Source organism: Pangasianodon hypophthalmus, chromosome 12 (genome assembly GCF_027358585.1).
Source record: "Pangasianodon hypophthalmus isolate fPanHyp1 chromosome 12, fPanHyp1.pri, whole genome shotgun sequence".
In the NCBI taxonomy this organism is placed as follows: Eukaryota; Metazoa; Chordata; class Actinopteri; order Siluriformes; family Pangasiidae; genus Pangasianodon; species Pangasianodon hypophthalmus.
In genome coordinates, this window is record NC_069721.1 from 15,078,336 (window position 1) to 15,102,596 (window position 24,261).

Here is a 24,261-nt window from a genome sequence, read left to right on the forward strand (position 1 = left end):
AACTTTTCTCTTTATATGACTCCACAAGTCCCTAGAAAGCTTCTTCATACAGTCCAGGGCAGCATGTATCAGTCAGCTCTATAAGATCTTTGGATTTATTTTGTCACTAGTTAGTAAATAGACAGACTTGAGACTGTAAACGGCTTCCTGATGGTTTTTGGTGAAGTGCTGCAGAAAGTTGGCTAGTGAACGTCACTCAATTTCTTCCACATTACTGCACTTTAACACAGTTGCTTCTATGTAGTGATGAGCACCATACAAATGAAGCTCTGATAAATGGGAAAAAAAAGCACACATTTTCAGCCCATTAAGATCAAAAGAAAAATACGAATGCTTTTCTACAGGAGATTAGGTACAACACTTTAACCAGATGGTGTGTATTTTAGAGGACATGTACATTCTTTAATTACTTCTTTCAAGTCTTTAATCACTGTAATAGCTACGTTACTGCGGCTCTGCAGGTGTTGTGTAGAATATATGAGTGTGTGTGTAACTTACAACATAGTCACACACTTGTAAACTCAACAATTAACAATTAGCACAAAGTTATAAATATTAATGTTACGTTTAAGGTTACATTTTATTATCAGTTCCAATCTAATCGTATCACTCTCATATTTTAATTTCTACATTATTAAAATCTAATTTTAAATATTTTAATAATTTTAATATTAAATACATAATATTTCAATAATCACAGTGTTTTTCTGCATGTAAGTTTGTGCATTTAATCATGCTAATATGGCTGTCAACACAGCAGGGTTTTATATAAAAAAATATAGATCTCATTTTCCTTCTCTCCACCTTTATTTCTCTCTATACTATTTCCACTCTTTGTCTCTTGCTTTTCCTTCCCCTCCTTTCATTTAAGTTCCAGGACAGCCTAATGGTCCCTGAATAAAATAATATTCTCCTGACAGGCCATTGGACAGCCCTAATTAATAAAAGTTATTAAAAACTGTTGTCAGGGGACAAAGTGAATTAGACAGAAGGAATGATGAAGGTGCTCAGGTAGAGCTGAGAGGAGGATGGTGGTGAGAGGGATTAGGCCTTGATCAAACTCACTTCAATGTATTTTACTATCTGTTCTTTGGAATTTGGATATGTAATTATTCTTCGTAAAATACTGGAGATTTAACAGAGCTTTATTAACAGAGTAATATTTTTTGCCTTTTGTCTAAGAGTGATATGTTAAATGCTCACTGTTGATCACATGGCTGCTTGCATGACTTGGCACATTACAAGAATAGGAAGTAACCAGCATATAACCCAGGCAGAATACAAAAGAGCAGCGATTTTGCTCATGCGTGTAATGGACCTCCATTAGCTTTCACTTCTCATCACCATGTCCCACTTGACACTTAGAACCATGAAATGATGTCCATTTTTCTTAATATTTTATCAGGTTTCACGGAAAATTCCATCCATTATGTACTCTGTCTCTTAACATGTTCATTTTACATTGCTACACTAACATGTACGTTGATTGCTACAGTCAATGTTGTTACAGTGTTAATCTAAAAGACCTGAAAAGGCTAATATCTCCTGCATTAGCTTTCCCCTGTCTCTTTGAGTTTTGCATGCTTCTGTCTTCTATTCACCACATTTGTTTCATGACACTGTTTAATTCAGTTCATTTGAATCTATTTGTGTAGCGCTTTGAACAATAGACAGTGTCACAATTGTCAGCAGCTTTACAGATGTACATTTAGATCCCTAATGAGCAAGCCAGAGGTCACAACTCCAGAGGGAACCCATCCTCTTTTGGATGACACCAGATAGCGGGATGCTACAACTCTATACTATAACGTCAAAGAGTACTAGGTGTGTTGAAACTATTGTCTTTATTATAACCGCAGCGGTTCTTAGGTATCCACTGAAGCTATGGTGAGATTGGACAAAACTTTTTTTGGGAAGTGTAATTTTTAGGGTATCCATGTAGGACCATCCACAAAACTGCATTTCCCCCCTTATCTACTGTATGCTTTTTGCAAGTACTAGAAGACGTATCTGGTTTTAACATATGCAGGACCATCAAAAGTAAATAACTCCAAACTGCTCCGAATGGATTCGTCACTGTGAGAGTAGAGAGCGAGGGCAGGATCGGTGAGCTTGGTTATTAGTAGAAGCTGTAACATTTTAACGAGGGAGTAGGAAGTAGGAGAGAAGAGAATTAAGAGTAAAACGAGAAAATGGTGTGATTTGTCTAATTAAAATGGATCCAGCTAGGCCACTGGTATTTTTGTTTACTGCCTAAATGTCTGCTGTGTTTTGTGAAATTATCCCTCCCTTTCCTACTGTCTGAAGTCTGAAACTCAGCACCAATATTAAGCAACCATTTCTGTTTATGCGCTAGTCCGGGGTTGGCTATGGGTGTTTGCACACACATCTGCATGTGCTTGACTGTGGTGGTGGTGGTGGTGGTGGTGGTGCGTGGCATTCATAATATAGAAATGCCAGCAGGGATGTCGTTCCTTGTGTTCCTTTTAATTATAACTTCCTTTGCTCTTACTGGACTTCAAAGAATATAACATGTCTTATTTATGTGATACTCTGAACTCTCTCTGAAGGAAGAAACACAGTCTGTTATGGTTGTTTACTGCTTTAGAGGGGACACATACACACACTCCCACACACACACACACACATACACACGCACACACACAAGGAGTTTTGGGAGATGTGGAAGCCTGTACTCGGGTTCGCTGAGTGCACTGTCAGGCTCTTGCAAACACACATGCACGGATAGCACAAGGGAACATGGGGAAGTTAGGAAGAGAAGTTAATAGTCATTTTAATTTTCAGAGTCTACATATCAATAAACAGCTCCATCCCACACCTGTGAACTCTGCTAAAAGTAGACCCTTTGATGGAGAAAGAATGGGAGTGGAGTGTGTGAGAGAAAGAAAAAAGATTTATAGACTTCCACGGGCCTATGTTATGTGTCCCTCTCTTCATCAGCCAACTGAAACAGAGTAGAATAATATAGCTGCATGAAGGGAGTGATGTAGGGAGTGATGCTCACATATTTACACCCCCCTCCTCATACCTTTGTCTCCTCTCCTATTTGCTCCGATAGGTGGCATGGAGCTGCGGCCCTGTTTTCCATCTACGAGGGAAATCACTCAGACACGCTGCACGCACTCATGTCACCAGAGAGTGCTGTCACAAGGAAAAACAATAGAGTAACAGCACTGCCACTGTGTCTGCCATTTGAACTCATTGTGGCTGTGGCACTGCCATGTTGCTAAATTTTACCCATGATACAACCATTCTGTCATAGTGTTGTAAATAACTGACACAGACGCACCACTGAGGCTCTCACTCTTACACAAGATTACACACACACACGGCAGGAGGTGGAGGAAAAGCTGCACAAAAATATATTACTTTCAAGGCATGGAATGACACTGTAAGCCCGAGACAGCCAGTGAAATGTAGCAGTGACACATATAAGATTGCACTACATCTCTATTTTCAAGGGATAGCCCGGCCTTTAGGGTGTAGGTCTCGTCACAGATACTCAAGCACACACTCGGTACCCAGTGTGCCTGTGGGCATGGGGAGGGCCTTCAGCTTGGCTGCTGGAGGAGGAGGAGGAGGAGATGGGAGTCTTGGAAATGATTCCCTAAGTGTGGTTGGGAGGGGTTTTTTCAATCCAATTTGCTCCAGCAGAGTGCTCGTCAGTAATCAGTCCGGAGGCGTGGCGCAGGGCCCACGGCTATGGAAGCGCTCTGCTGAGAAAGGATCGATAATGCCTGGCCCTAACTACACCTCACTCCTCCAACACACATACACACTGAAGAACCTGGCTTTCACAACCCTCTCCCCAAACCCCATACCCCCTCAAGCAGTCTCACTGTTCTGACAGTGATTCAGGGCTGGCTGGATCGTATGAGTCATTAAAAGACACAGGAGCTTGCTGTCGTGTTGTAAACAGTCCAGGTTATGGGCCCCTGCCCCTCGTTAAATTCAGATTAATTAATTGTATTATTTTTTTTAATATATTCACTGGATGCAATTTGTTTTCCCCACCAATAGCTGTCAAACACAACACTGCCAGCTTAATAGCATGTGCATGTGAAGCTGACTGTAGATGACTCAGAGGTGAATGTTAAGCCACTGATATGGTCAAGTTAATGTCGTAGTGCATGGAGCAGGCTTTCTATCACTGCTGGCACTCTGACAGTCACTTACACGCCTGTCAAACTCACTCTGGAAGCATCTCAAACTTAACGTGCCACGCTGTGCATACTCTCTCCTCCCTGCTCAGGAGTTCACTTAGGTTTCCTCTGGTGTTCCAGCTAAAAGACATTCATCCTGCACTGCTGCTGTTTTTCCTGATCATTCAGAGGCACGACAACCTAAACCATTTTTTAGGTTTAGAAATAAGCACAACAGTTTAGAAATAAGCACAACAGGTTCTGTAGTTCCCCAGGTGTGTTGCACAAAATGGCTGTTGATGCTCCAAGCTACCTTGTATATGAAAGGTTAAATGTTAAGATGAGTAGCGTAGTTTTCTGTTCCAACCCACTCCCTTCATCTCTTTCTTAGGGGAAATAAACTCATTTACTGTGCGATCACTTGGCCGCTTGGCACTGGTTCAGCCGAGAGATTGTGGGGAGAGAGGGGAGGGACAGATAATACGATTTAGCTCATCGGAGAAATCATTTACCAGCGCAATTTGTCGACAAGGATCTGGGGATGTTTTTACTGTGGCATCACTTCAGTCACCATGATGGAGATCCTTTCTTTCTCTCCCCTCTTTCAACTCTCTTTCTCTCTCAGCCTCTCTCTCTCTCTCTATGGCTGCCTCTCTTTCACATTTATAAACTGTCAGACGTTGGACCTGCGGAACTATATGGAAAGGGCACTAAGTGAATTAAAACCGAAGCAGTGGAGAGCTGTATTAAATATCAGTTGCTGATTTAAGTTTATCAGAAATGAAACCTCTAGGCAGGAGATTTTTTCTCTTTCCTCCAGCTCCATGATGTGTTTTATTTAGCCGAGGGAGCTCTGGGGCTGATAGGCTCTCAGTTTTGCTTTATTAGGTGTAGGTTGAGATATGGTGTAGTGTGAGAATTTATTTTAGCTACCATTTCAAATCACATCATAGTGTAATATTTTTTTAAATTGTTTGTTGATGTATGTGTTTGCTCTGTCACTTCAGAGAACAAGTGTTATGGACTACAAATCATAGAGAAAGTTCTATACAACTTCTAAACTCTGTATTGTCTGCACTGTAGTACGTTCAGAGAAAAGGAAGACTCTTTGGATTGGCAACAAAGGCAGAAATTGAGCATTGGAAGTCTTTTGAGTGTGTATAACATGGGAGCTGTCTGCCGTGCTGAACTCTTTTCAGCACTGCAGTAGGGAACAACACCCCAGCTCTGTAGCGCATGCTAGCCTTTCCTGCACATACAAATACTTGAAGCTTCAAGTAAGTCATTACTTCAAGTAAGTCACAGCAACCCTCCTATCTCATCCCTCTTCTTTTCATCTCTCCACACACCCCATCATAAAGTGGCCACTTTCTATCCACCGATATGATGGACAGGTCCATTGCATTCGAATTTGCCATCTGTACTCTTTGTGCTGGAATTATGGGTTTAAGGCATCACACAGGCTCTCAGTGACCACATACTGGACTAATGGGAAGTAATCAGGCATTAGCTTTCCCAGGTCACTCTCTTTTAACCTTTTCAAAAACAAATGGAATGAGAGTAAATGGAAAATCATAGGTCAGCATGGCAGAAATAGAACCTACTGCTCACAGCACAGCTGTTAGGAAAGACTGAGTACATTACACGCTTTGCAGGTGCAGGAACAAAATAAAAGATTTTAAAAAAAAAAACTGGAGGAAAAAGTGTGGGGTGATGGTATGTTGCAGTGTATTGGGCAGTTCACCACCCACCTGATGCAAAGGAAGCTGCTTTCTTGCACTTAGTTTGGCTTTGGAAAATGTTGCTTGTGCCTCCATTTACCTCTCTGAATATTTCATGGGATGGAGTCCACACACTGAGCAATAATAATGTAATGTTGAGCAGCAGACATTTTCTGCAGACTTTATGGTTTTGTGAACCCCCGCCCCTCCTCAGAGCCCTGGCAGGGCCGCACTCATGCCCTCTCTGCCTGCTTTATGCGCTGTTTTTCAGACCGCCTGGACAGCCCTCTACTCTGCTGGCGCTTTGAGGCAGGGAAGTGCATCAATAACGCTCAATGTTTCAGTGAATTACAATACCTTCCTCGGGCTACGGCCACTTTTTTCTTTTTCTGACATCACCACAGAGAGGGCGAGACACAGCTTTGGAGGCGCAACATAAAAAGAGAAAGAGATGGAAAGAAGGGACAGAAGAAAGCAGAATAGAGAATGATAGATGTACAGATGAATAACCACATAGGCAGAGAAAGACATGCTCACACATGGAATCAATAGAACATCTGCACATGTCAAAATGTCTTGTCAAAATTCTGGTACAACACCCCAGACTGGTCCCCTACTGGGACACAATATTGGGACACATGCACAGAGCTTCACAGAATATGAGACTTTTTATTGTTTTGAGTCTGAGGTTGCAATTGCCCATATTTTAGGTCAAAACCTCAGTTGTAGCCTGCTTCAGGGTTTTTATTGTTTTCGGATCAAATAATGTCTACACTTTCATACTGTATCAGTATTATTGTGAACTTCAAACCATATAGCACACAGAAGATCCCAAATGTGGTGTTTCTCCTTTCAACATAATGACTCATTTTAACTGTGAATACTAATGAGCTGCACATTATGTTTTTCTTTCTCCCCCTCATTCTTCTTTTTTATTATAAGTTTTAGCAAAGATCCTGATGCTGAAATATATAATACAGTATAACTGGCTGAAAAGGTATCATCTCTTGTGATATGACCCAATCAATAACAGTGTTTTATCTGTGAGATTTAAAAAAATCACCGGCACATCACCTCAGTAAAGTTTAACCAAACACAAACAGCTAAAATGAAAGAAAGGACTTGCTTTTTTATACTTTCTAGTGTGCACTTGGGTGCATGCACACCTGCAAGGTAAAATGAAGTGTGTGTGTATACAGAGGAGTGACAAATTTAAGGAAAACAGTGGTTCTGTTATGCTGTAGGAATCATTTTGCTGTAATGGTTAAAGTCCACTTGTCCCCTTAGATAGACGAGTTACTGCAAATCAACCAACCCAAGTTCTTCTGACTGATCACCTTAATCCTATGAACATGTCTATCCTGATGGGAGTAATCTCTTCTAGGATGACCCCATCCCCATTAACAGGCCATGAGGGCTCAGTGAATGGTTTAATGAGTATGAAAATGGGCTTCGCAGTCACCAGATCTCAACCGAATGTGAGATTTTGAACTGATATGTTAGATAGCGCTCTCCACCCCATCCAAATACCAGTTGAGGGAAAACTTTTTGGAAAAACAGTGTTCATTCCTCTAGTCATTCCAGAGAGTTCGTAGAATCTGTGCAAAGGAACATTAAAATGTACTACAAACCAAAAATTGGTAACAAAAAATATGCTTTAAAAAAGCATATCTAAAACAAAAAATTAAAAAGCAGACAAAAAATTAAACAGTATATCTTGTCTAATATTTGGAGTACAAACACAGCAATCTATAAAGCTGTGGTTTGTAGAGCATGTCACATATAGACAGACAAATTCCACAGCAAGTGTTACGTAGCATGAAGTGCATCAAGATTACTGCAATCCTGAAAGGAGGAAAAAGTGAACAACATGAGACAAGTGTCCCTGGTATTTTTACTGACCCCCTGAAGGGGGTCTTTTTCTCTCTCTTACTCATTCTGCGTCTTTATTTTGTCTTTCACTCTCTTTCAGTCACTCTCCATGCCTGGCCATGGTGCGTAAGTCATGGATGAGTGAGTTTTTCATTTGGATAATGGAGCATTGGCCCTAATTGAGAGGACTGTCTCATTTGTTTGCCAACATGTCAATGGCCAGGCCTCTCATTGTTTCCACTACATTTACATTAATGCAATTCTCTCCACTCCTATTAAACTGTAGCCTTCTGCAGGCCATTTCTGCAGCCCACTGCTGCCGCCTAATGCTGCTTAGTCAGTGAAAAAAAAGGTTAATAATAATCAAGCAAAAGGGCAGAAAAAAAGAGCTTGATTTCCACTCGCATTCACCATGCAGCGGGTCCTGGATAAAAGATGGCCAAAAAAAAAATCTGCAATGCTTCCCTTCACGACTTAATTTTTTTTTTTCATTACCCATTATCTCTTAATGAGAATGAGGTATCTTGCAGGCATTGTACTGGATTTCAGCTGTATCTCACCCGTGATGTAATGAAGAAACATGCAGCTATTTTGGGATCTATAGTTTTACCATCTGCCCACTGTACCTGTTAATTATTGTGCTCCAGCAGGGAATAGTTTGTGACTACTGTTGATTCAGAAAGCCTGGCATCTAAAGCTCATCAATGAGGTTAATTAAATAGGAGTGCCCCTGGTTTATTAAACTGATATAGCAGTTCTAGATTATATGCTGTGTTATTGCCTGTCTTTGCCATCAGCTTAGCAGAGGTCAAGCTCCTGTCTCCACCTATTTGTATTATATTAATACCCTGATATGAGGTGCTCTAGGCAAGCTGCTCTTTATACGCCTGCAAGGTGTACGCACACTCACACACAACGAGCGTACTGATGACCCGACCGCACCTGTGCTGACAACAGCACTCCGCTCCACAGCGTTGCCCTCATCTGTCAACACAGACAAACAAACACATAAACAGAGGCACATACAGACCTGCACTCTACTGTAGAAATTAACCCTCATCAGTCAACACACGCTCACTCCTACAGTCAAGGGCATGACCAAATAGAAAAGGCACATTTTCCAAAATAGCTGCCAGACAAAGAGAGAGAAATGAAACACTCGTGTATCCTAATTTTCATAGATGGATGAGAAAACATTGTGTACCTCTGTTACTCAAAACAAATGAGAGCCAAAGAGAGAGAGAGAGAGAGAGGAAGAGAGAAATGTCTCATTTACATCCACTCCAGTGGAGAGAAATGAAGGAGAAGAAAGAGGCAGTGCTCTCATTTTCATGCTGATACACAGAGAGAATGACAGACAGCGTGAGGAAAGAGATATCACACGCAAGCTAAATAAAGGGGTAGATACTCATTGAATTCCAGCATGTAGAAAGTGATAGAGAGGGAATGAGAATGTTATGAGGAGGTGCGGGCCTGTGAAGTGAAAAAGGGTGGCTAGTGTCACAGATCTGTACTTACAATCAAAGGTTATAATCAAAAACGAATTAGTTAATTGATTTTTCACATGACACTTGCCAGGAGAGCAAATTCTAATGACTCCAGCCATGCTTATCCATCGAGCACTATGGTACAAAATAAAGTTTGTTGACCAGTAAGGCCAATGCTGTAATGTGCTCTGAGAGTTGCTATGATGTACAAATCCATTCAGCTTTTTTACAGCACTGTGGTGGAAATAAAAAAAATGCTAAATTGCATCACATATTGCTTACAATGTGCCGTAAGGCACACTGTTTTATTCATGGATGACAGGAGTGTAGATGGACTACAGGTTGTTTGTGGCACCCTGAACTCTCTCTCAGTACAATTTACACTGAGGATTTACATCACTGTCTGCTTTCTGCTCCTTTAATCAAGATCAGGTTTGTGTCTTCATTGCCGGAGGATATTCAGTGTGCATATCCATGGCTTAATCTGTCAGTTACAGTTGTGGCAGGTTGTGCAGGGTATTCTATCAGAACGATCATGAAATTAGCACCCATATTTCCTCTTATCATGTGATATTAGAGTTGAGACAGACAGAGTCATGATTGCTTCTGTCATGTCTTATTATCTGTGATACTTTCTGATGCTACTGCCAAGCTGTTGCTTTTGGTTACACTGAATAGGTGGTGACATGTATGTCTGAGACTAAAATTTATAAATCTTTCTCTCCCTCTCTCTCCTTTCCTCTTCCATCTCTCTCTCTCTCTCTCCCTCTCTCTCTCTAGGGTAACCAGGAGGCACCTGCCCCTCCAGAGGCCATGGCTCAGCCGTATGCCCCGGCGCAATACCCCCCTCCCCCTCCTCAGAACGGGCTGCCCGGCGAGTATGCCCACCCCGGGCAGGAGTACACAGGGCCAAACCCGGTGCCCGAGCATGCAGCTGCCCTCACCATCTATACAACCACACAGACACACAGTGATCCAACCGGTACTGAGAACAGCACGTCCTCACTCACAGCGCCCAGCAACGTACCAGTGAGTACATCCACTTTTCACCATACAATGATTAGTTATAAGTTGTTAGCCACCTAGGTATGTTCACACTGCAGGTAAAACTGACCTAAAATCTGATTCCTCATATTTGACAGAATTCTTTTCATAATGGGGTCACTGGCAAAAGTCCCACTGAATACAGATTAAATTACAATTTACCACACTTGATATTGGTTACTGAAAGCTGATACACAGCTGATATGCGTAGCCTCGGTCTGAAAAGTGAGATCAGAATTCATGTCGGGCATCAGTCCAACTTGTCATACAAGTGTAAATGTATTCATCTCTCCAAGGCACATTTGACAAACAAAATCCCTCCTAGTGCGTCACATGTATGATGCCCGATGGCTTTATAAAAGAAATTTAAAAATGTCATGCAAAATCTTTTTTTAATTAGAAATTACTTATAAATATATAAATAAGGAACTTGGCTGTCTAGTGTTTAGAGTTTTTATTTCCACATTTTTCCCAAATTTGGTTATCTGCCAATTGCCACCCACCAGCCATCTCTCCCTTATCATACGACAACTACCAACCAGGAAGTGTGAAGGCTAACATGTGCTTCCTCCAAGACACATGAAGCCAGTCAAACGCATCTTTTAAACTGCTGCATCACAGGCCACACTTGAAGGAAAGCGCAAACTGCCCTCTTCCACATACATGAATCATGATCTCTGTCATTGACACAGGAGAGAGTCATCCCTCCCTCCCTCCCTCCCATAGAGCACAGCCAATTTTAGTCCCATCCACTGGCGGTCACATTGTTGGGATTTGAACTCACGATCTCCCAGTGATACGCTTTTCTGTTGCACCACTCAGAAACCATCTTGTGTTTAGAGTTGAATTCAGCTCTGTGGCTAATTGGGGACAGTTGACTACAAGTGAAGATGCATGTAATTAAAATTTTATCAGACACAATCTATATAAGGTGTATAAAAGAACTAGTGTAAATAGAATCTTTATCACCAGAGACATGAGCCTTATTTTCTTTCTGTCGCCAAAATGAGATGACAGAAGTGCTGTTCTGCTCTCAGTGGTCTGAGTGATTATAGGATGATTACAGATTAGAGTGAATGATTACTGTTGTGTTCGTCTGTATTAAACCACATTTAAAGGGCAAAAATGAAAGGAGAAAATGTGTGAGATGAAGACCTAAGAGAATATGAAGAGTTCTTTTATGCTCTTCCAGGAGCAGACAACAGAGTCCTAACTGTCTGTTTGATCTATTGTGTCATGACCATGAAGTCCACTGCTCCAACCATCAAACCCCTTGGAACCGTTTACCACTCTATGAAAATTTCAGTGGACCACTTACTATAACAGTCCCCAGTATATATAGCAGGCTTATGATGGAATAAAAGACTTTCAGTGCAGCATGTGTGTAGGTGTGTGTGTAGGTGTGTGTGTGTGCATGCATATCCATATGTTGCTCTGAGGCCTGATTCCTTTGGGAGTGTTGTATGCTGTAATTCCTGTATTATTGCCTGGAAATATTTTTCTGCTCTTCCCATTTTACTTACCATAGACCTGTGGTTAACACACACACACACACACACACACACACACACACACACACACACACACACACACAAACCACCCGCAATAGCCAGATCAGCACTTATGAACACTGTAACAAATATTATTCTATTATTCTGACTGAAGAGAATCCGAATTAGGCCTGCTGAGTTGCAATTCCCTGCAGGTTATTAGATTTAATAAAGGCCTGTTTTGGGGAGTTTCAATTTATCCTCTATAAGGTTCGACTTTGTAAATTTCTGAGGTCTCTCAGAAATTTCAGACAACCTAACATGAAAGCCTTAGAGATGGGGCGGTAGAGTGGAAGAGAGAAAGATATAAGGGTTGGAATAGGGAAAGCATTTTTTTTTTCACATTAGTGCTGGGGATTAAAAGGCATTTTAGGTCTCTTTAGTTCCATGTATTTGGAGAGTAGCTAGATATATGGAGCTATGGTCTGGAAATATATGCAGATATTCTTAGGTTAGATCAAATCAGATTGGAGAGGACACATTGAAGAGAAGATGAGAGGAATATTTTTAAGGATAAACCTTAAATATCTATCGGTTCTGCCTACTTTAGAGGGAGGCCAGCTTAAAACTTGGATCCTCATCTAAGAAAGAGTGCTACACACTTTGAACACACAAGCGCAGTCTTTATCAACAGTCTCTAATTAACCCAAATTTTGGTTTAGACATTTTTATGAATTTATTTAAATTTTAATAACATAGCAAACACTTTCTTTAGTTCACAAAGGAAGGAAACTCTTTCTCTCATATCCAGTGATATTTAAATTGATCTGTGGAATTTTGTCTTGTTGGTGTGATATGGTTAACTGCAGCTTCATGTTTTTTTAGCAAAAGTAAAAATCCTCTTAGTACTGCGTGCTAATCAACTTAAACATCTATTACAGCATACTAGAAGAACACACACTGGTGACAAAGGAGTTTTGACTGCCTTCTTCTTCAGTAGTGAGGGTAGGGGGCAAAAAATAAAGCATCTCAGTCTAATCCCGTTAAGTGAAGCACCAGTTTCACCCTAATCGGATGTAATCTACCTGCTTGGCAGCTTTCCAATCAGATAGTTTCAATTATGTGGTTGTAGTGGCATTGGGAAGGGTGGAAGTGCTGAGCGGAGCACTTTGAAAGTGATTTGCAGATAACACTGAATGTGTACGTTAGAGAAATCACTGAACAAGATGAGCGCGACTAAGGCCCTGCACCCACCTCACATACTTACACTCCATTTATGACAGGGAGAATGGGATGGAGATAAAGGGAGGGGTTTCTTCTCTCTTCGAAGAAGGGTGGGTGTGTATGATAATTTTCAGGTAATTGTATGGTGCTGAGCTGATACCTACCATAGAAGCTAACAAAAGAAAAATGCTTCTTTAGCACAGGTTCTAACCTGTTAAACACACATTTTTGTCTTACTATCCTTGTGAGAACCTGCCACTGATATAATTTTTTTTGCATTATAATTAATCTATGCCTACACTTAAATCTAAACCTAACCTTAACCTCAATTAAAACTGTCAGATATTAATATTCTAGTGGGGATATTTGGGAAATTTGGTCCCCACCATATATTAAAAAAAGCAGTACTACTATAAAAGCCAGTGTAAAACATAAGCATGAGATTCAAGCATGAAGAAAATTGACAAATTATCATTATTTGCTTGCTCTCTCTCTCTCTCTCTCACACACACACACACACACACACACACTCTGTTTCTTTAGTTCACTGTGTGTGTGTGTGTAGGCACAATAGAAGTTTATTGGGATCCGCCCTGTATGTGACTACATTAATATGGCTGGGTTTACTCAGGTTTAGAGTATGTTTGAGCTGGTGTCAATAGCTAAGGTCACATAAACCAGCCAGTCAATAACAGCTTTGTCAGTCCTCCTATGTACAGCACGTTTTAAAGCATGCAGATAATGTGTTGGACAGAAGAAGGTAGACCAATAAAGCAGACAATTCCTGTCACCCAATAAATCATTTAGCACACTTATAATCCCTGGCAGCAGCATGTGTATAAAATTTTGTTAGACTACGTTCCAGGCTTCAATCGGGGTAATGGGGAATCATAAACCTTTAGTGAAGTAATGCACCTACTTAATGCTGATTTGGGGAGCTTTTTTTTAGCAGACCATAAAGTTACCATATTTTGGCATATTTCTGGAGTGGAATCTACCTTAAAGATTATTGTCTATTTCATTTTTAACAGTAATAGATTCTGTGTGCAGGAAGGCTTGGAAGGTGCAGCCTAGGTTGTAGTGTCTTTGGTGTGTGCTTACTCTCTGCTGAGCAATTTCCTCTCGAACATTTGAGTAAAGAGATTCAAAGGTATGCAAGACACCCAACCCTCTTTTGGTGGGAGACAGGGCAGCCCAACAAAAAAAAGGAGCATTTTTAATTACTTCCCACCTCGGCGGTGGACCTAAGGGAGTACCGCCCTCAGAAACCCAGCCTCTGAATGAGACAGATGCAGCACACTCTAGCTGCAATATAATTAACATTCAATTAACACAAATTAAAAGCAAATCGCGCAGATGAACCCCCCATAGATGGCTGCTTAGCAGTGGCAATGAGCTAATTAGATCATAGATGTGTGGATTCATGAGTACTTACCTCTCTGCTCCCACTCCTGACTTAATGTCACCTCCTCCAGAGGAGAGCTTGACTCCATTTATGCCTCATGAGGTAGGAAATTGTTCTGAATGAACAAAAGAAGATCATATCGCTGTGACTGAGTGCGTTGCCTGTACTCGTGTGTTCTCTGGCTCAAGAGTGTAAAGGTAAATGGAATAGCCACTTCCTTATCTGAAAGAAAAAAAAACCGCAAACACCAGCACCTTACTGCAGAATGTCAGCAGGTTATGCACCTATAAGTTATTTTCAACGATGAATATAACTTGAGGCATAAAAACCTGATCAGTTGTTTGCCAAAGTCTGAGGTTGACGTGTGTGCTTCATGTCCACAAAAATTTGACACTCCTATTCTCAGTATATTTCAGGATGATAACTATAGTGTGTATAGAACCAAATCTGTGTGTGACTTGTTCGACAAGAATGATGGAACACTGAGAAACAATGTCCTGCAAAAATTACCAGAGCTCAATCCCATAGAAAACTTATTTATTTATGGATTATTTAGAACAGCAGGCGAAACTCCAAAATAGTCACCCACCAACTCTGGCTGAATTGCACAATCAGTCAGTGGAAGAGTGGGTTAAAATTGACAGGAACTGTCTCAAGACACTGGTGGCATCCTTACCTGACAGGATTCATGATGTTATTAAGACGAGGAGAGGCGTAGCCAAGTGTTAGCAAAGAAATGACAGTCACCAATGCAATTTGCGTATTAAATACTGCAACTACATAAGAAGAGGAGATATCATAGAACGATTGTGTAGACATTTGGACTCACACACTTCCTCACACCTCATTTGGTGCATGTTTCCATAACATGAACAAATCAAAGGCTCCATCGCACAGAGCTCCACTGGGATGAGAAAGGCATTGGAGGCTCTGCGAGGCCACGCTCAGCTGCTCTGTAATGGGAGAGGCTGCAATGGTGCACCACTCACCTGTTAGACATGATGGATAGCATGAGTCCTGCCGGAGTAGCTGCAGATAGAGCATGTGAATGACCAATGGCACATCTATGATGAATGGTGAAAGAGGGCCCATGTGAAGGTGTAGCCCAGGGAGCAGGGGCACTAAGGGCTAATTGCACCTCCTTTTGTCCCATCGATCTGCCTAGCTGTGCTTATGTCTCCACTCTGGAGCTGAAGTTGGGGGATCCACCATAGACCCTGTGCTTAAGGGGCAGGGATGCAGGCTGGGGGTTTAGAGTTTCTCTATGTGCTTTATCTTAACAGGCCCGGTATCGATGCACAGTATCGATGATGGATAATACCACACTGGTGGTAAACAATGGTTCTTCTTATAGATAGCCAGCAATGACTAGGGACATGTTTGGTTTGAGAAGATAAACCCATGAACTGGTCAGGTTAATCGACTCTTTTAATGGTTCATTAGTTACATTATATAAAGACACACACTAAGCATAGTACATTCATGCAATTATTTCAAAAACTCTTGGACAGATAACAATTCTGTGGTATTCAAGCCTTAGCCACAGTCCTGGAATTATAATCTCGGATGTTTGTGAACAGGTCATTGCACACTTCTTGCATATTGGGATTATATCCAAACAGGGATTAACCACATAAAAATACACGTGTAATATATATTCTATCATTCGAACTTCTTGAGGTGTCTGAGACACATCTTTACAATACATCTTTAAATACAGCCATCTACCCAAGTAAAGTTTGATAACCCCTCCTGATACAGTACATTATGGCCATAAAGGTTTGCAAATGTAAAAATGTGCAAATTTGATAACTCCCACAAAAAATGTGCAAACATGCAACTGATTTAAAAACTATGGAGGATTGCATCTCCTAAATGAGTACAATTAGCAAAAACCCACGATTTGTGCCAATTTTTTGTACAATCCAGATATAACATTTAGGAAATGACCAGTTGTAAACAAGATCTCAGAACCCAGAATCACAAAAAAAAAAAAAATCTCACCTTCTGTAAATCTGTATTGTAAAAAAAAAAAAAAAAAAAAAAAACATAAAATCCCATTCTAACTGAATTTTAAACAAATTTCTGGAAGCAACCCTTTTACTATTGACTAGAAAAATGTATTAATCCTTTCACTACTCCAAAATCTTTCCACTAAATGTGAACCATTAGTGTTGAATATAAACTGAACTGCATTATGATTTGCCGATTTGCTGAAAGAAGCTGACATTTTCAGAGTACAGGAAAAGTAAACAGCCCTGCATGAACTTTTGAATGCTTGCTGTCTGCATTGTTTCTGTGCAAAGGCTATGAATGTACATTTTTAAGATTTCAACGTTGCATGCTTTTGACAGTCCAATCATTACAATGAATTTCACACCACTTCAGAGTGTCATAGATTTCCAGGTGAGCTTGGGCTGCTGTGAGTGCAGTGGAGCAGCAGTCACTGTCTGGGCAAGGCTGTGTGATTCTCCACTGAGTGTGTGATGTGTTTAACCTGCAGAACCTCAATCAGCAATGCTGGAGTCTGGAGTTGGAGTCCAGCCCAGGTTTATTCCAGAGAGACAGGGAGAGAGAAAGCACGAGGAAGGTCAGAGAGGGTAGCAGCTTTCTGACCATGGAGACCTCTGTGCAGGTCTGTGAATGGAGGTGAATGAACTGGAAGGAGATTTCAGAAAGTGTTTCCTTCTGCTCTCAATGCAGAGTGCTTTTACCACCCCCCCACCCCACCCCACCCCAAAGGAGAGTAAATTCCTTTTGTGCTGCATCTGAGATCCTTGTTATGGCTAATGCTTAAATCGATGGTAAAGCTGCAGTCTCTATGAGTGATTGTTGTAGTAATGTAATCCCCCTTTTGGCATTAATGCAGGCTGAGGCAGCTTCAAACTCATATTGTACACTCTTGGGTTCTTTAAGGATTATTGGATAATTAAGGCTTTTTAGCTTCCTGATAAGCGTTCTACATGAAGCCTTTTCTGTTAAGGTAACACACTGTTGTCAGTTTGTACACAGAACCTTTCAGAGTTCCCCCAGAGAGACAACCGAAGAACCATTAAGGGTTGTAAATATTCTAAGAGTGTATATAAACGTTTCTAACAGTGCTGCTTAAAATTTTTAGTTTAATGTTTAATTATAATTTTTAGTTTAATGACATGATATGTCAGTGATATCTTTAATTGGGAAAAGGTTTGATTCAAACAGAGAGAATAATATAAAAAATTATAATAATTATTGTAACGAGAGGTGCAGATCCCACAATGAAGACACACAGTGTGTCATCTGTAATAATAATTTCTTTTTGCAAGTTAAACTTTAAAATTTCATTTCAGCTGTTATTGTACTGTCTCATTTTTCAAATTTTTTCTTGGTAATGAGTGGAAGAAAGAAATGCCTTGCAGCTCGACGTCTTTTACATTTCAGTTAGCATTATGTTCTTAGCTGTCTTAATTGCATTTACCATCTTTGCTCATTTTTTCTTAATCCAAATCATAGAGAAAAAAAATGTAGTGATGGATATTTCATTACATCTTCATTATGTATCTTGTGACTCACATAGCATGCATCCTTGTATGCCTTTGTGCTGCGAGGCCAGCGGGTGGTGTGTGTGTGTGTGTGTGTTCTGAAACGCAGACTGAAGACGCTTATCAAAAAGCACTTAATGAATACATTCATGCATTTGACTTTTAAATAAAAAGAAAGAAAGAATATAGTGATTTTTTTTTTCTTATGTATCAGCATCAACTCCGGTTTTTGGCAGTTAGCTTCTTCAGACTCTAACAAATCTGATTTTTGAAATCTGCACATATAATACAAAGCACTTATGTAAGTTTAATATATCTGCCAAATGCTGTAAGTGTAAATGCAATTGTAAAGGCAGATCGAATGTATATATTTATATTTGTCTAAATGTCTGAAATTAGATCATATAAGAACATCAATTACCCAGTGCCCCTTTTTTTTCTATAAAAGATAAGTTCATCCTTGCACTGCTTGTCAAAATCACAGTATGAGGCCTCTCTGTGTGTAACACATAGGGTCTGACTCCCCACTGTGATCCTTAGCTCATGTAGTACCAAGTCCGCTGACTGATCTCTGCTTTAGATGTCAGGTGCTTGTGTTGAGTCTCTGTGGCATCTCAACATACATGCAGTTCTGTATATAACATGAGAGTTGTTGCCACACATACACACAAGTTCTGTTTGTTCCTGCTCTCTATGTCTACATGTATAGCTATTTGCTAATCTATTACTTTATATAAATATTTTATACTATCGTATTTCCCTCTGGATTTTTTCTTTCCATCTCTATATTTCCTTGTGAATGTTTTATTATAACATTACCCTTCCCCTCGCCCCCAGACCCTACCCATTTCACTCTCTCCCTCTCTCTTTCTGAAAAACTATGCATCTTGCCAACCATGGCCAAGCCCAATGTAGCTGCCTTCAGCACTTCTCTCTCATTGATCTTGCTAATCCTGGGGACGTTTAGCTGACATCATCTTTTCATCTGCTATCCTCATGTTATTCTAATTCATTATGCACATGAAGGGATGCTGCTTGTCTTCTCTGCTCAACATGCTTTTTCCTCCACTGAGCATGTCTGCACACAACAGGCCCAAAACAAGATAAGTCTGAAATTAATGACCATTCAGAAGATCAGTGCCTTCATATGCTGCTTTCATCTGTCAGATGCTAAATTGCGCTTACTGTAGCTTGCTCATCAATTTGCTCTGTGACAGTTATGACTGCGTCTCAAATGTGGTGGCTAAGATAATGTTTTACCTTTGTTTAATTTGAAATCAAAACGGCACTCTTTCGGTGCAAGTCGGTGCTTTTTTTTTTTGCCTTGTGCATTGTAGCCACTGTTGCCTGAGGCTCGCTCAGGGTCTTCAGGCCATACATTACCATGTACTAAATGACTCTGTGAAAGTGCAGCACAAACAGAATCCAGTGAAATAATGTCACATCAGACAACAAAAGCCCCAGATGACACATTTACACATGCATACATGCTGTGATACATACTGTGACATTTGCTCAATATCTACCTAGAGAGAGAGGGAGGGAGGGTGGGATGGAGTGCTGGAGCTGGGCAGGTGAGAAACTAGATGAATGTGTGTCACACTCAGCCGTCCATCCTAGAGCACAATGGTGGCTATATTTTCCTCTATGATGGACAGATGAGCATACCAACTTTGAGTCTGATGACTCCCAACAGCACCCCCCTTTGCTTTCTCATCCCCTCAGGTCTTCATAGGCTGCCGCTCAGTAAATGAATCCTCTGGTCTCAACATGTCAGAGGTATTTTCTTTTAAATCTGTATCCACATTTCCTGACAGCTTCCTTAATCTTCAGTGCCACATACAAATGTTGGCCAGGCAGAGGGAATTTGTAATGTGCCACTGGTGCTCCTTGATCTCTCTCTACTCATGTACTTTCTTACCTTCTCCTCTTACCTCCTTTGCTTGGCCTGGAATAAGAGAACCTGAAGGCCAGTTGTCTGAACACTGTTCTTATCACAGGCCTATGCAATTTAGATGCTTGTACTTCTCTCCAGCAGGCAGATGAGGTGGCGCAGACAGAGGGCTCCCAGCAGCTCCAGCTCCAGCCCTCAGACTCTTCGGAGAAGCAGCAGCCCAAGCGGTTACACGTCTCCAACATTCCATTCCGCTTCCGTGATCCGGACCTCCGGCAAATGTTCGGGGTGAGTATTCCTGCTCAGCCATACACTTGTGATGTGTTTCATGAACTGCAAAGACTATCTAGTGCATAAAAAAGATTTTTGAAAATCAGCAACAACTGGAAAACTTCAACCTACGTTTTAAATATTTCAGCTCTGTGGTTCAATACACTACAGTATTGTAGTATTTTCGCCTTTGCCTTTAACCCCTTGAACCTTACATTACTGACTTAAAACCCATGTGTGAGACAGATCATACAATCACAGAACTAGCCAGACTAAATTCCTCCTCTGTTGGAAGGGAAGACTTGAACTCACACAAGTAGGATCTGAGGACTGACAAACTGTGTGTGTGTACAAAACCCAAATCATACCTTACATGCATGAACTTAGATTTCCTGCAGTACCGATGCAGGCAATGTTCATTCATTCTGTCTGAGCAGCCCAACACTAAAAGCATTCACTGAGCTACTTACATACGGCATATCAAACACAGATCTCTTTTGAATATAATGCACATTTCTGCCATCTGAGAAAACACCAACGATTTACTACAATCATTAAACAAATGCCTGCAGCTAGGATAGTTTCTCACATTATACTGTAGAGACAGAGCTGTCAGTCATCTATAAACAGAAATATTTAATAGCTTTGTTCATTCTAATCATTTTGCTGTCAATACAAAGTTGCTGGTAAAAGGCAGAACGACTTCGACATTTAGACAAGGATAAGCTTCAATTATCTCATCTAAAAATATTCAGGTCAGCCACCCTAATATTCCCCCCAGACCTGTGTACTTCAGCTGAGTTCTCTGTAAAAGTTAGTCTTCACGTCAGTGATACAGTGTGTCCTTGTGTTAATATTGAGAAAACAATGACTATAACAGACAAATGGAATATAAAATAATGGGAGGTTTTACAGGAATTTTAACAACCATATCATCAAGACCATTCTCCTATAACAGCCATGAATAACCTGAAATGTGTGCTTTTGCACGTATTTCGCTGCAACCACAGGGGCATTGCTTTAGAGCACAGCAAACTGGTAAACTAGCTGCCAAAGTAAGGCTGAGTATAAGGTAGCAAATTACTGGTTTAAGATGGATCATAAAACAAGCACATAAAATGGATAAAATTATATTAATAATTAATGATAACTTTCCCTTACTGAATGTGTGTGGCACTGAGCAATACATGATAGATACCTAGTACGTTAATAAGCTAACTGGCAAGTTATGGCCACGATACAGCCAATAAACATGCTGGTTTTCATCAGAACATAAAATCTATTTATTTTCCAAGGTTTTGTACCAAATATCAAGAGAGTACATTACCAAAGCTATCAAATATGGCAGAGAATTAACTTCCCAATTTGGAAAATATCTTGCGCAGGGCTTCTAGTGGTCAATAGCACACAATAGCCACTGGGCTTTTGAATATACACCTAATAAATCATCTGCAGAAATGTATAGATTTTTATGGACACAATAGGAGGTTGTGTTGTACCATCTGTGTGTGACAGTAAACATATGTGTAACTATGTAGGCATGCATGTTTTACAGTTTTATATGACCCTCTGAATGAGTATGCTTTTCTAATTCCCATGCGTGTCTCTCTAAGACAGAGAAAGATAAAGTTTGACTTCGTAGCAAATTAGTAGCATTCAGTGAGCGAAAGCAACTAAATGCTGTGCACTGGCAGCTTGTTACTGGAAACTACAAACAAGACTGGGAGGAGACAAAAAAGCATATTGCTGTTAGTCTTAGCTTGTTAAGAGCTGGAGCTAGTGTTTACTTAAGGCAAAGTATAAGCGACAGTAGCATTTTTAATCTGATGAAGCGCTGTGGATTCACAGTGAGTGCTGAGCTTGGAGAACATCTGTTCCCTCTTTGTTCTCTCTTAGAGAGATGTTCTTCTTCACTTCTCTTCTCTTCTACTCTGCCCAGTATTGATGTGAGGAGCAGGGTCTCCTCCAGTGGAGACTTTTCAGTGCACTTAAAAAGTGGGAGTTGGATTCTCATTAGCTGCTTGTTTGCTGACAGCTCCTGTGTGTGTGTAAGAGCTGTTGCAACACTTGCTGTGAAATCTTGCAAGGACCCAAGGGCACAATTATTGCATGTCATCGATAGACTAGTGGGAATAGATGACATAGATAGGCATGGTGCATCACTCTAGAATTCTACATGAACACACAAAGTGGAAGGCTGGAAGAGTTTTGGACAGACCAGTGGAGAGAAATATCAGCAGTACAGGGCCATGGAGTTAAGTATAACTTAAAGTTATTAAAACCACCAAAAACTCACCCAGGTCTTCAGTAAGAAGTCTGTTCAGAGTGGGTGGCCTGGTTTTTTTTTTTAGTGAAAGTGTCCTGCAGCTGTTTCAAAGTTAATTCTAAATAAAGTATTAAGAATATTTTATAATTTAAGACTATAAGAACAGCTAAACAGTTTGTTTATACAATACTTTGAACAGTTTACCATCTAGTCCAGCATTTAATAATAGTGATTTGCACTTCTAATCAATTTTGGTCCAATTCTAGACTTTTCTTGGTCTAGACAATGAGCCCAATTTCAGCCACATCAGCCGTTATGTCCTGATTTCTGTTTTCATCAGGATATTTTATTTTTTGTGCAGACATTCATCAAAGTGTAAGCCATTTTACTAGAAGCTACCATTTGGCATCCTGCAGCAGAATCTCTCAAAGCCGTACAAAAATACAAATTTATCTCATCTTAAGGCTTAATCATGTGCTTTAGTGGGGAGATAGCTTTTTTTGATCTTTTCATCCAAGAGGAATGAAAATTCAATTTAGATTCTCAAACCTCTAATTTGATGACTCTATTTTCACATGAGTACATTGGCATGGGACATAGTCAAACAAAGAATGAAAATTAAACAGGCTTCATTACCCAACCTTATTTGAGCCTAATTTTATAATTAGAAAAAGACATCCAAAGCAATTACACCAATGGATATGTGGGCCTAATGTTGGAGAATAAAATGGGGTTTAAAGCACCACCTTGGCGATTCCACACAGGAGCTGCTGGAACGTGATTGAAATGTCAGATTCCTCACTCCAGCGCTTGTGTGTTTTTTGCGACTCCAAGCATCTAGCGCCTGAGGAGCTTTCATTAAACTGTAACTACTCAGGCAGTGAAGACGGCCACCAACTGCACTTTGAAGTTCTATCATGACAATAATGAGAAAAGCTCAGTGTTGCATCTAATTCCATATTAAGCCCAATTAACAGACTGATATTCCAGAGCCTAGATGAAAGCAAGATATTCCTAGTGGACACCCAGATGTTTGAGTACTCAATCCAATAGTTAGCCACCCGCAGGCAGCCTGTACTTTACCTGCAATCTACAGAGCCTGATAAGAGGATTGGATCCATATGGTTTCTGCAGGTTACGAAAGGGTTTGTATAATGAGTTTATAATGATGCCTACTTATTCCTAATTTCTTAGTTTAGTTGCTTTGTGGATTTAGAGTGTTAAAGATTGGTTTATACACTGATGACTTGTTTTCGTGCACTGTATCTTCCACCTCTCATAGTGGATATATTTGGTAATTTACCCCAAATGGCTTGATTGGAGTTGCCAATTCTTACAATATGAGAACCACCCACAGTCCTTACTGCAGTCTCTCAGTGAGCCTGATTTCACCTGTGTGGTTATGAAATCTGTCTGCCCGTGGATGATTGTGGATGACAAAGCCCACTGTGATGGGTCTGCAGCGGGGGCACTCACCTAAGGTGTGTGGGAGAGCCTCCACTGGGGAAATATTTCAGAGCTTGATAACCCCGTTAGGGTGGATTAAAACCATTAGCATCCACAGATTTTGTTAAGCGTGGCGGCTGTGGTCATGAACGACTTCACACTGAGATCCAAATGGACATGCTTGATGCTGTTTCTGGCAGGGAAAAATGCCTTAGTTTGAACAAATGGGATGTATTTGTGTCAAGTAGCAATTGTTTGGATTTCAGTCTGAAATTTGAATTGGACTGGGGAAAATGAGCTTGGAGGAGCAAGTGGAGAAGATAGAGGCTAGGACCTGTAACAGACTAAGCTGAAAAAGAATTGGCACTTTCGCCAGTAAATTAGCTATTCTTTCCCAGCACATGCAGAGTCAGTTAAGATTAGAGCCATGCTCTAAATGTGTTGACAAAACCCCCTAC

General features: G+C 40.6%; 1 protein-coding gene across 9 annotated transcripts in view; it reads left to right on the plus strand.

Moving 5' to 3' along the window:
- The window catches only part of rbfox3a (RNA binding fox-1 homolog 3a), a 327,901-nt gene that overhangs the window by 272,671 nt on the left and 30,969 nt on the right, over positions 1-24,261 (plus strand). For 8 of the 9 annotated variants that reach the window (XM_053238795.1, XM_053238794.1, XM_026914783.3 and 5 more), the window contains 2 exons: positions 10,024-10,272; positions 19,963-20,109. In XM_053238795.1, coding sequence (XP_053094770.1) covers positions 10,024-10,272; positions 19,963-20,109 — 396 coding nt within the window. The remainder of the gene's footprint in view (positions 1-10,023; positions 10,273-19,962; positions 20,110-24,261) is intronic. The other variant, XM_053238792.1, reaches the window with a different exon arrangement.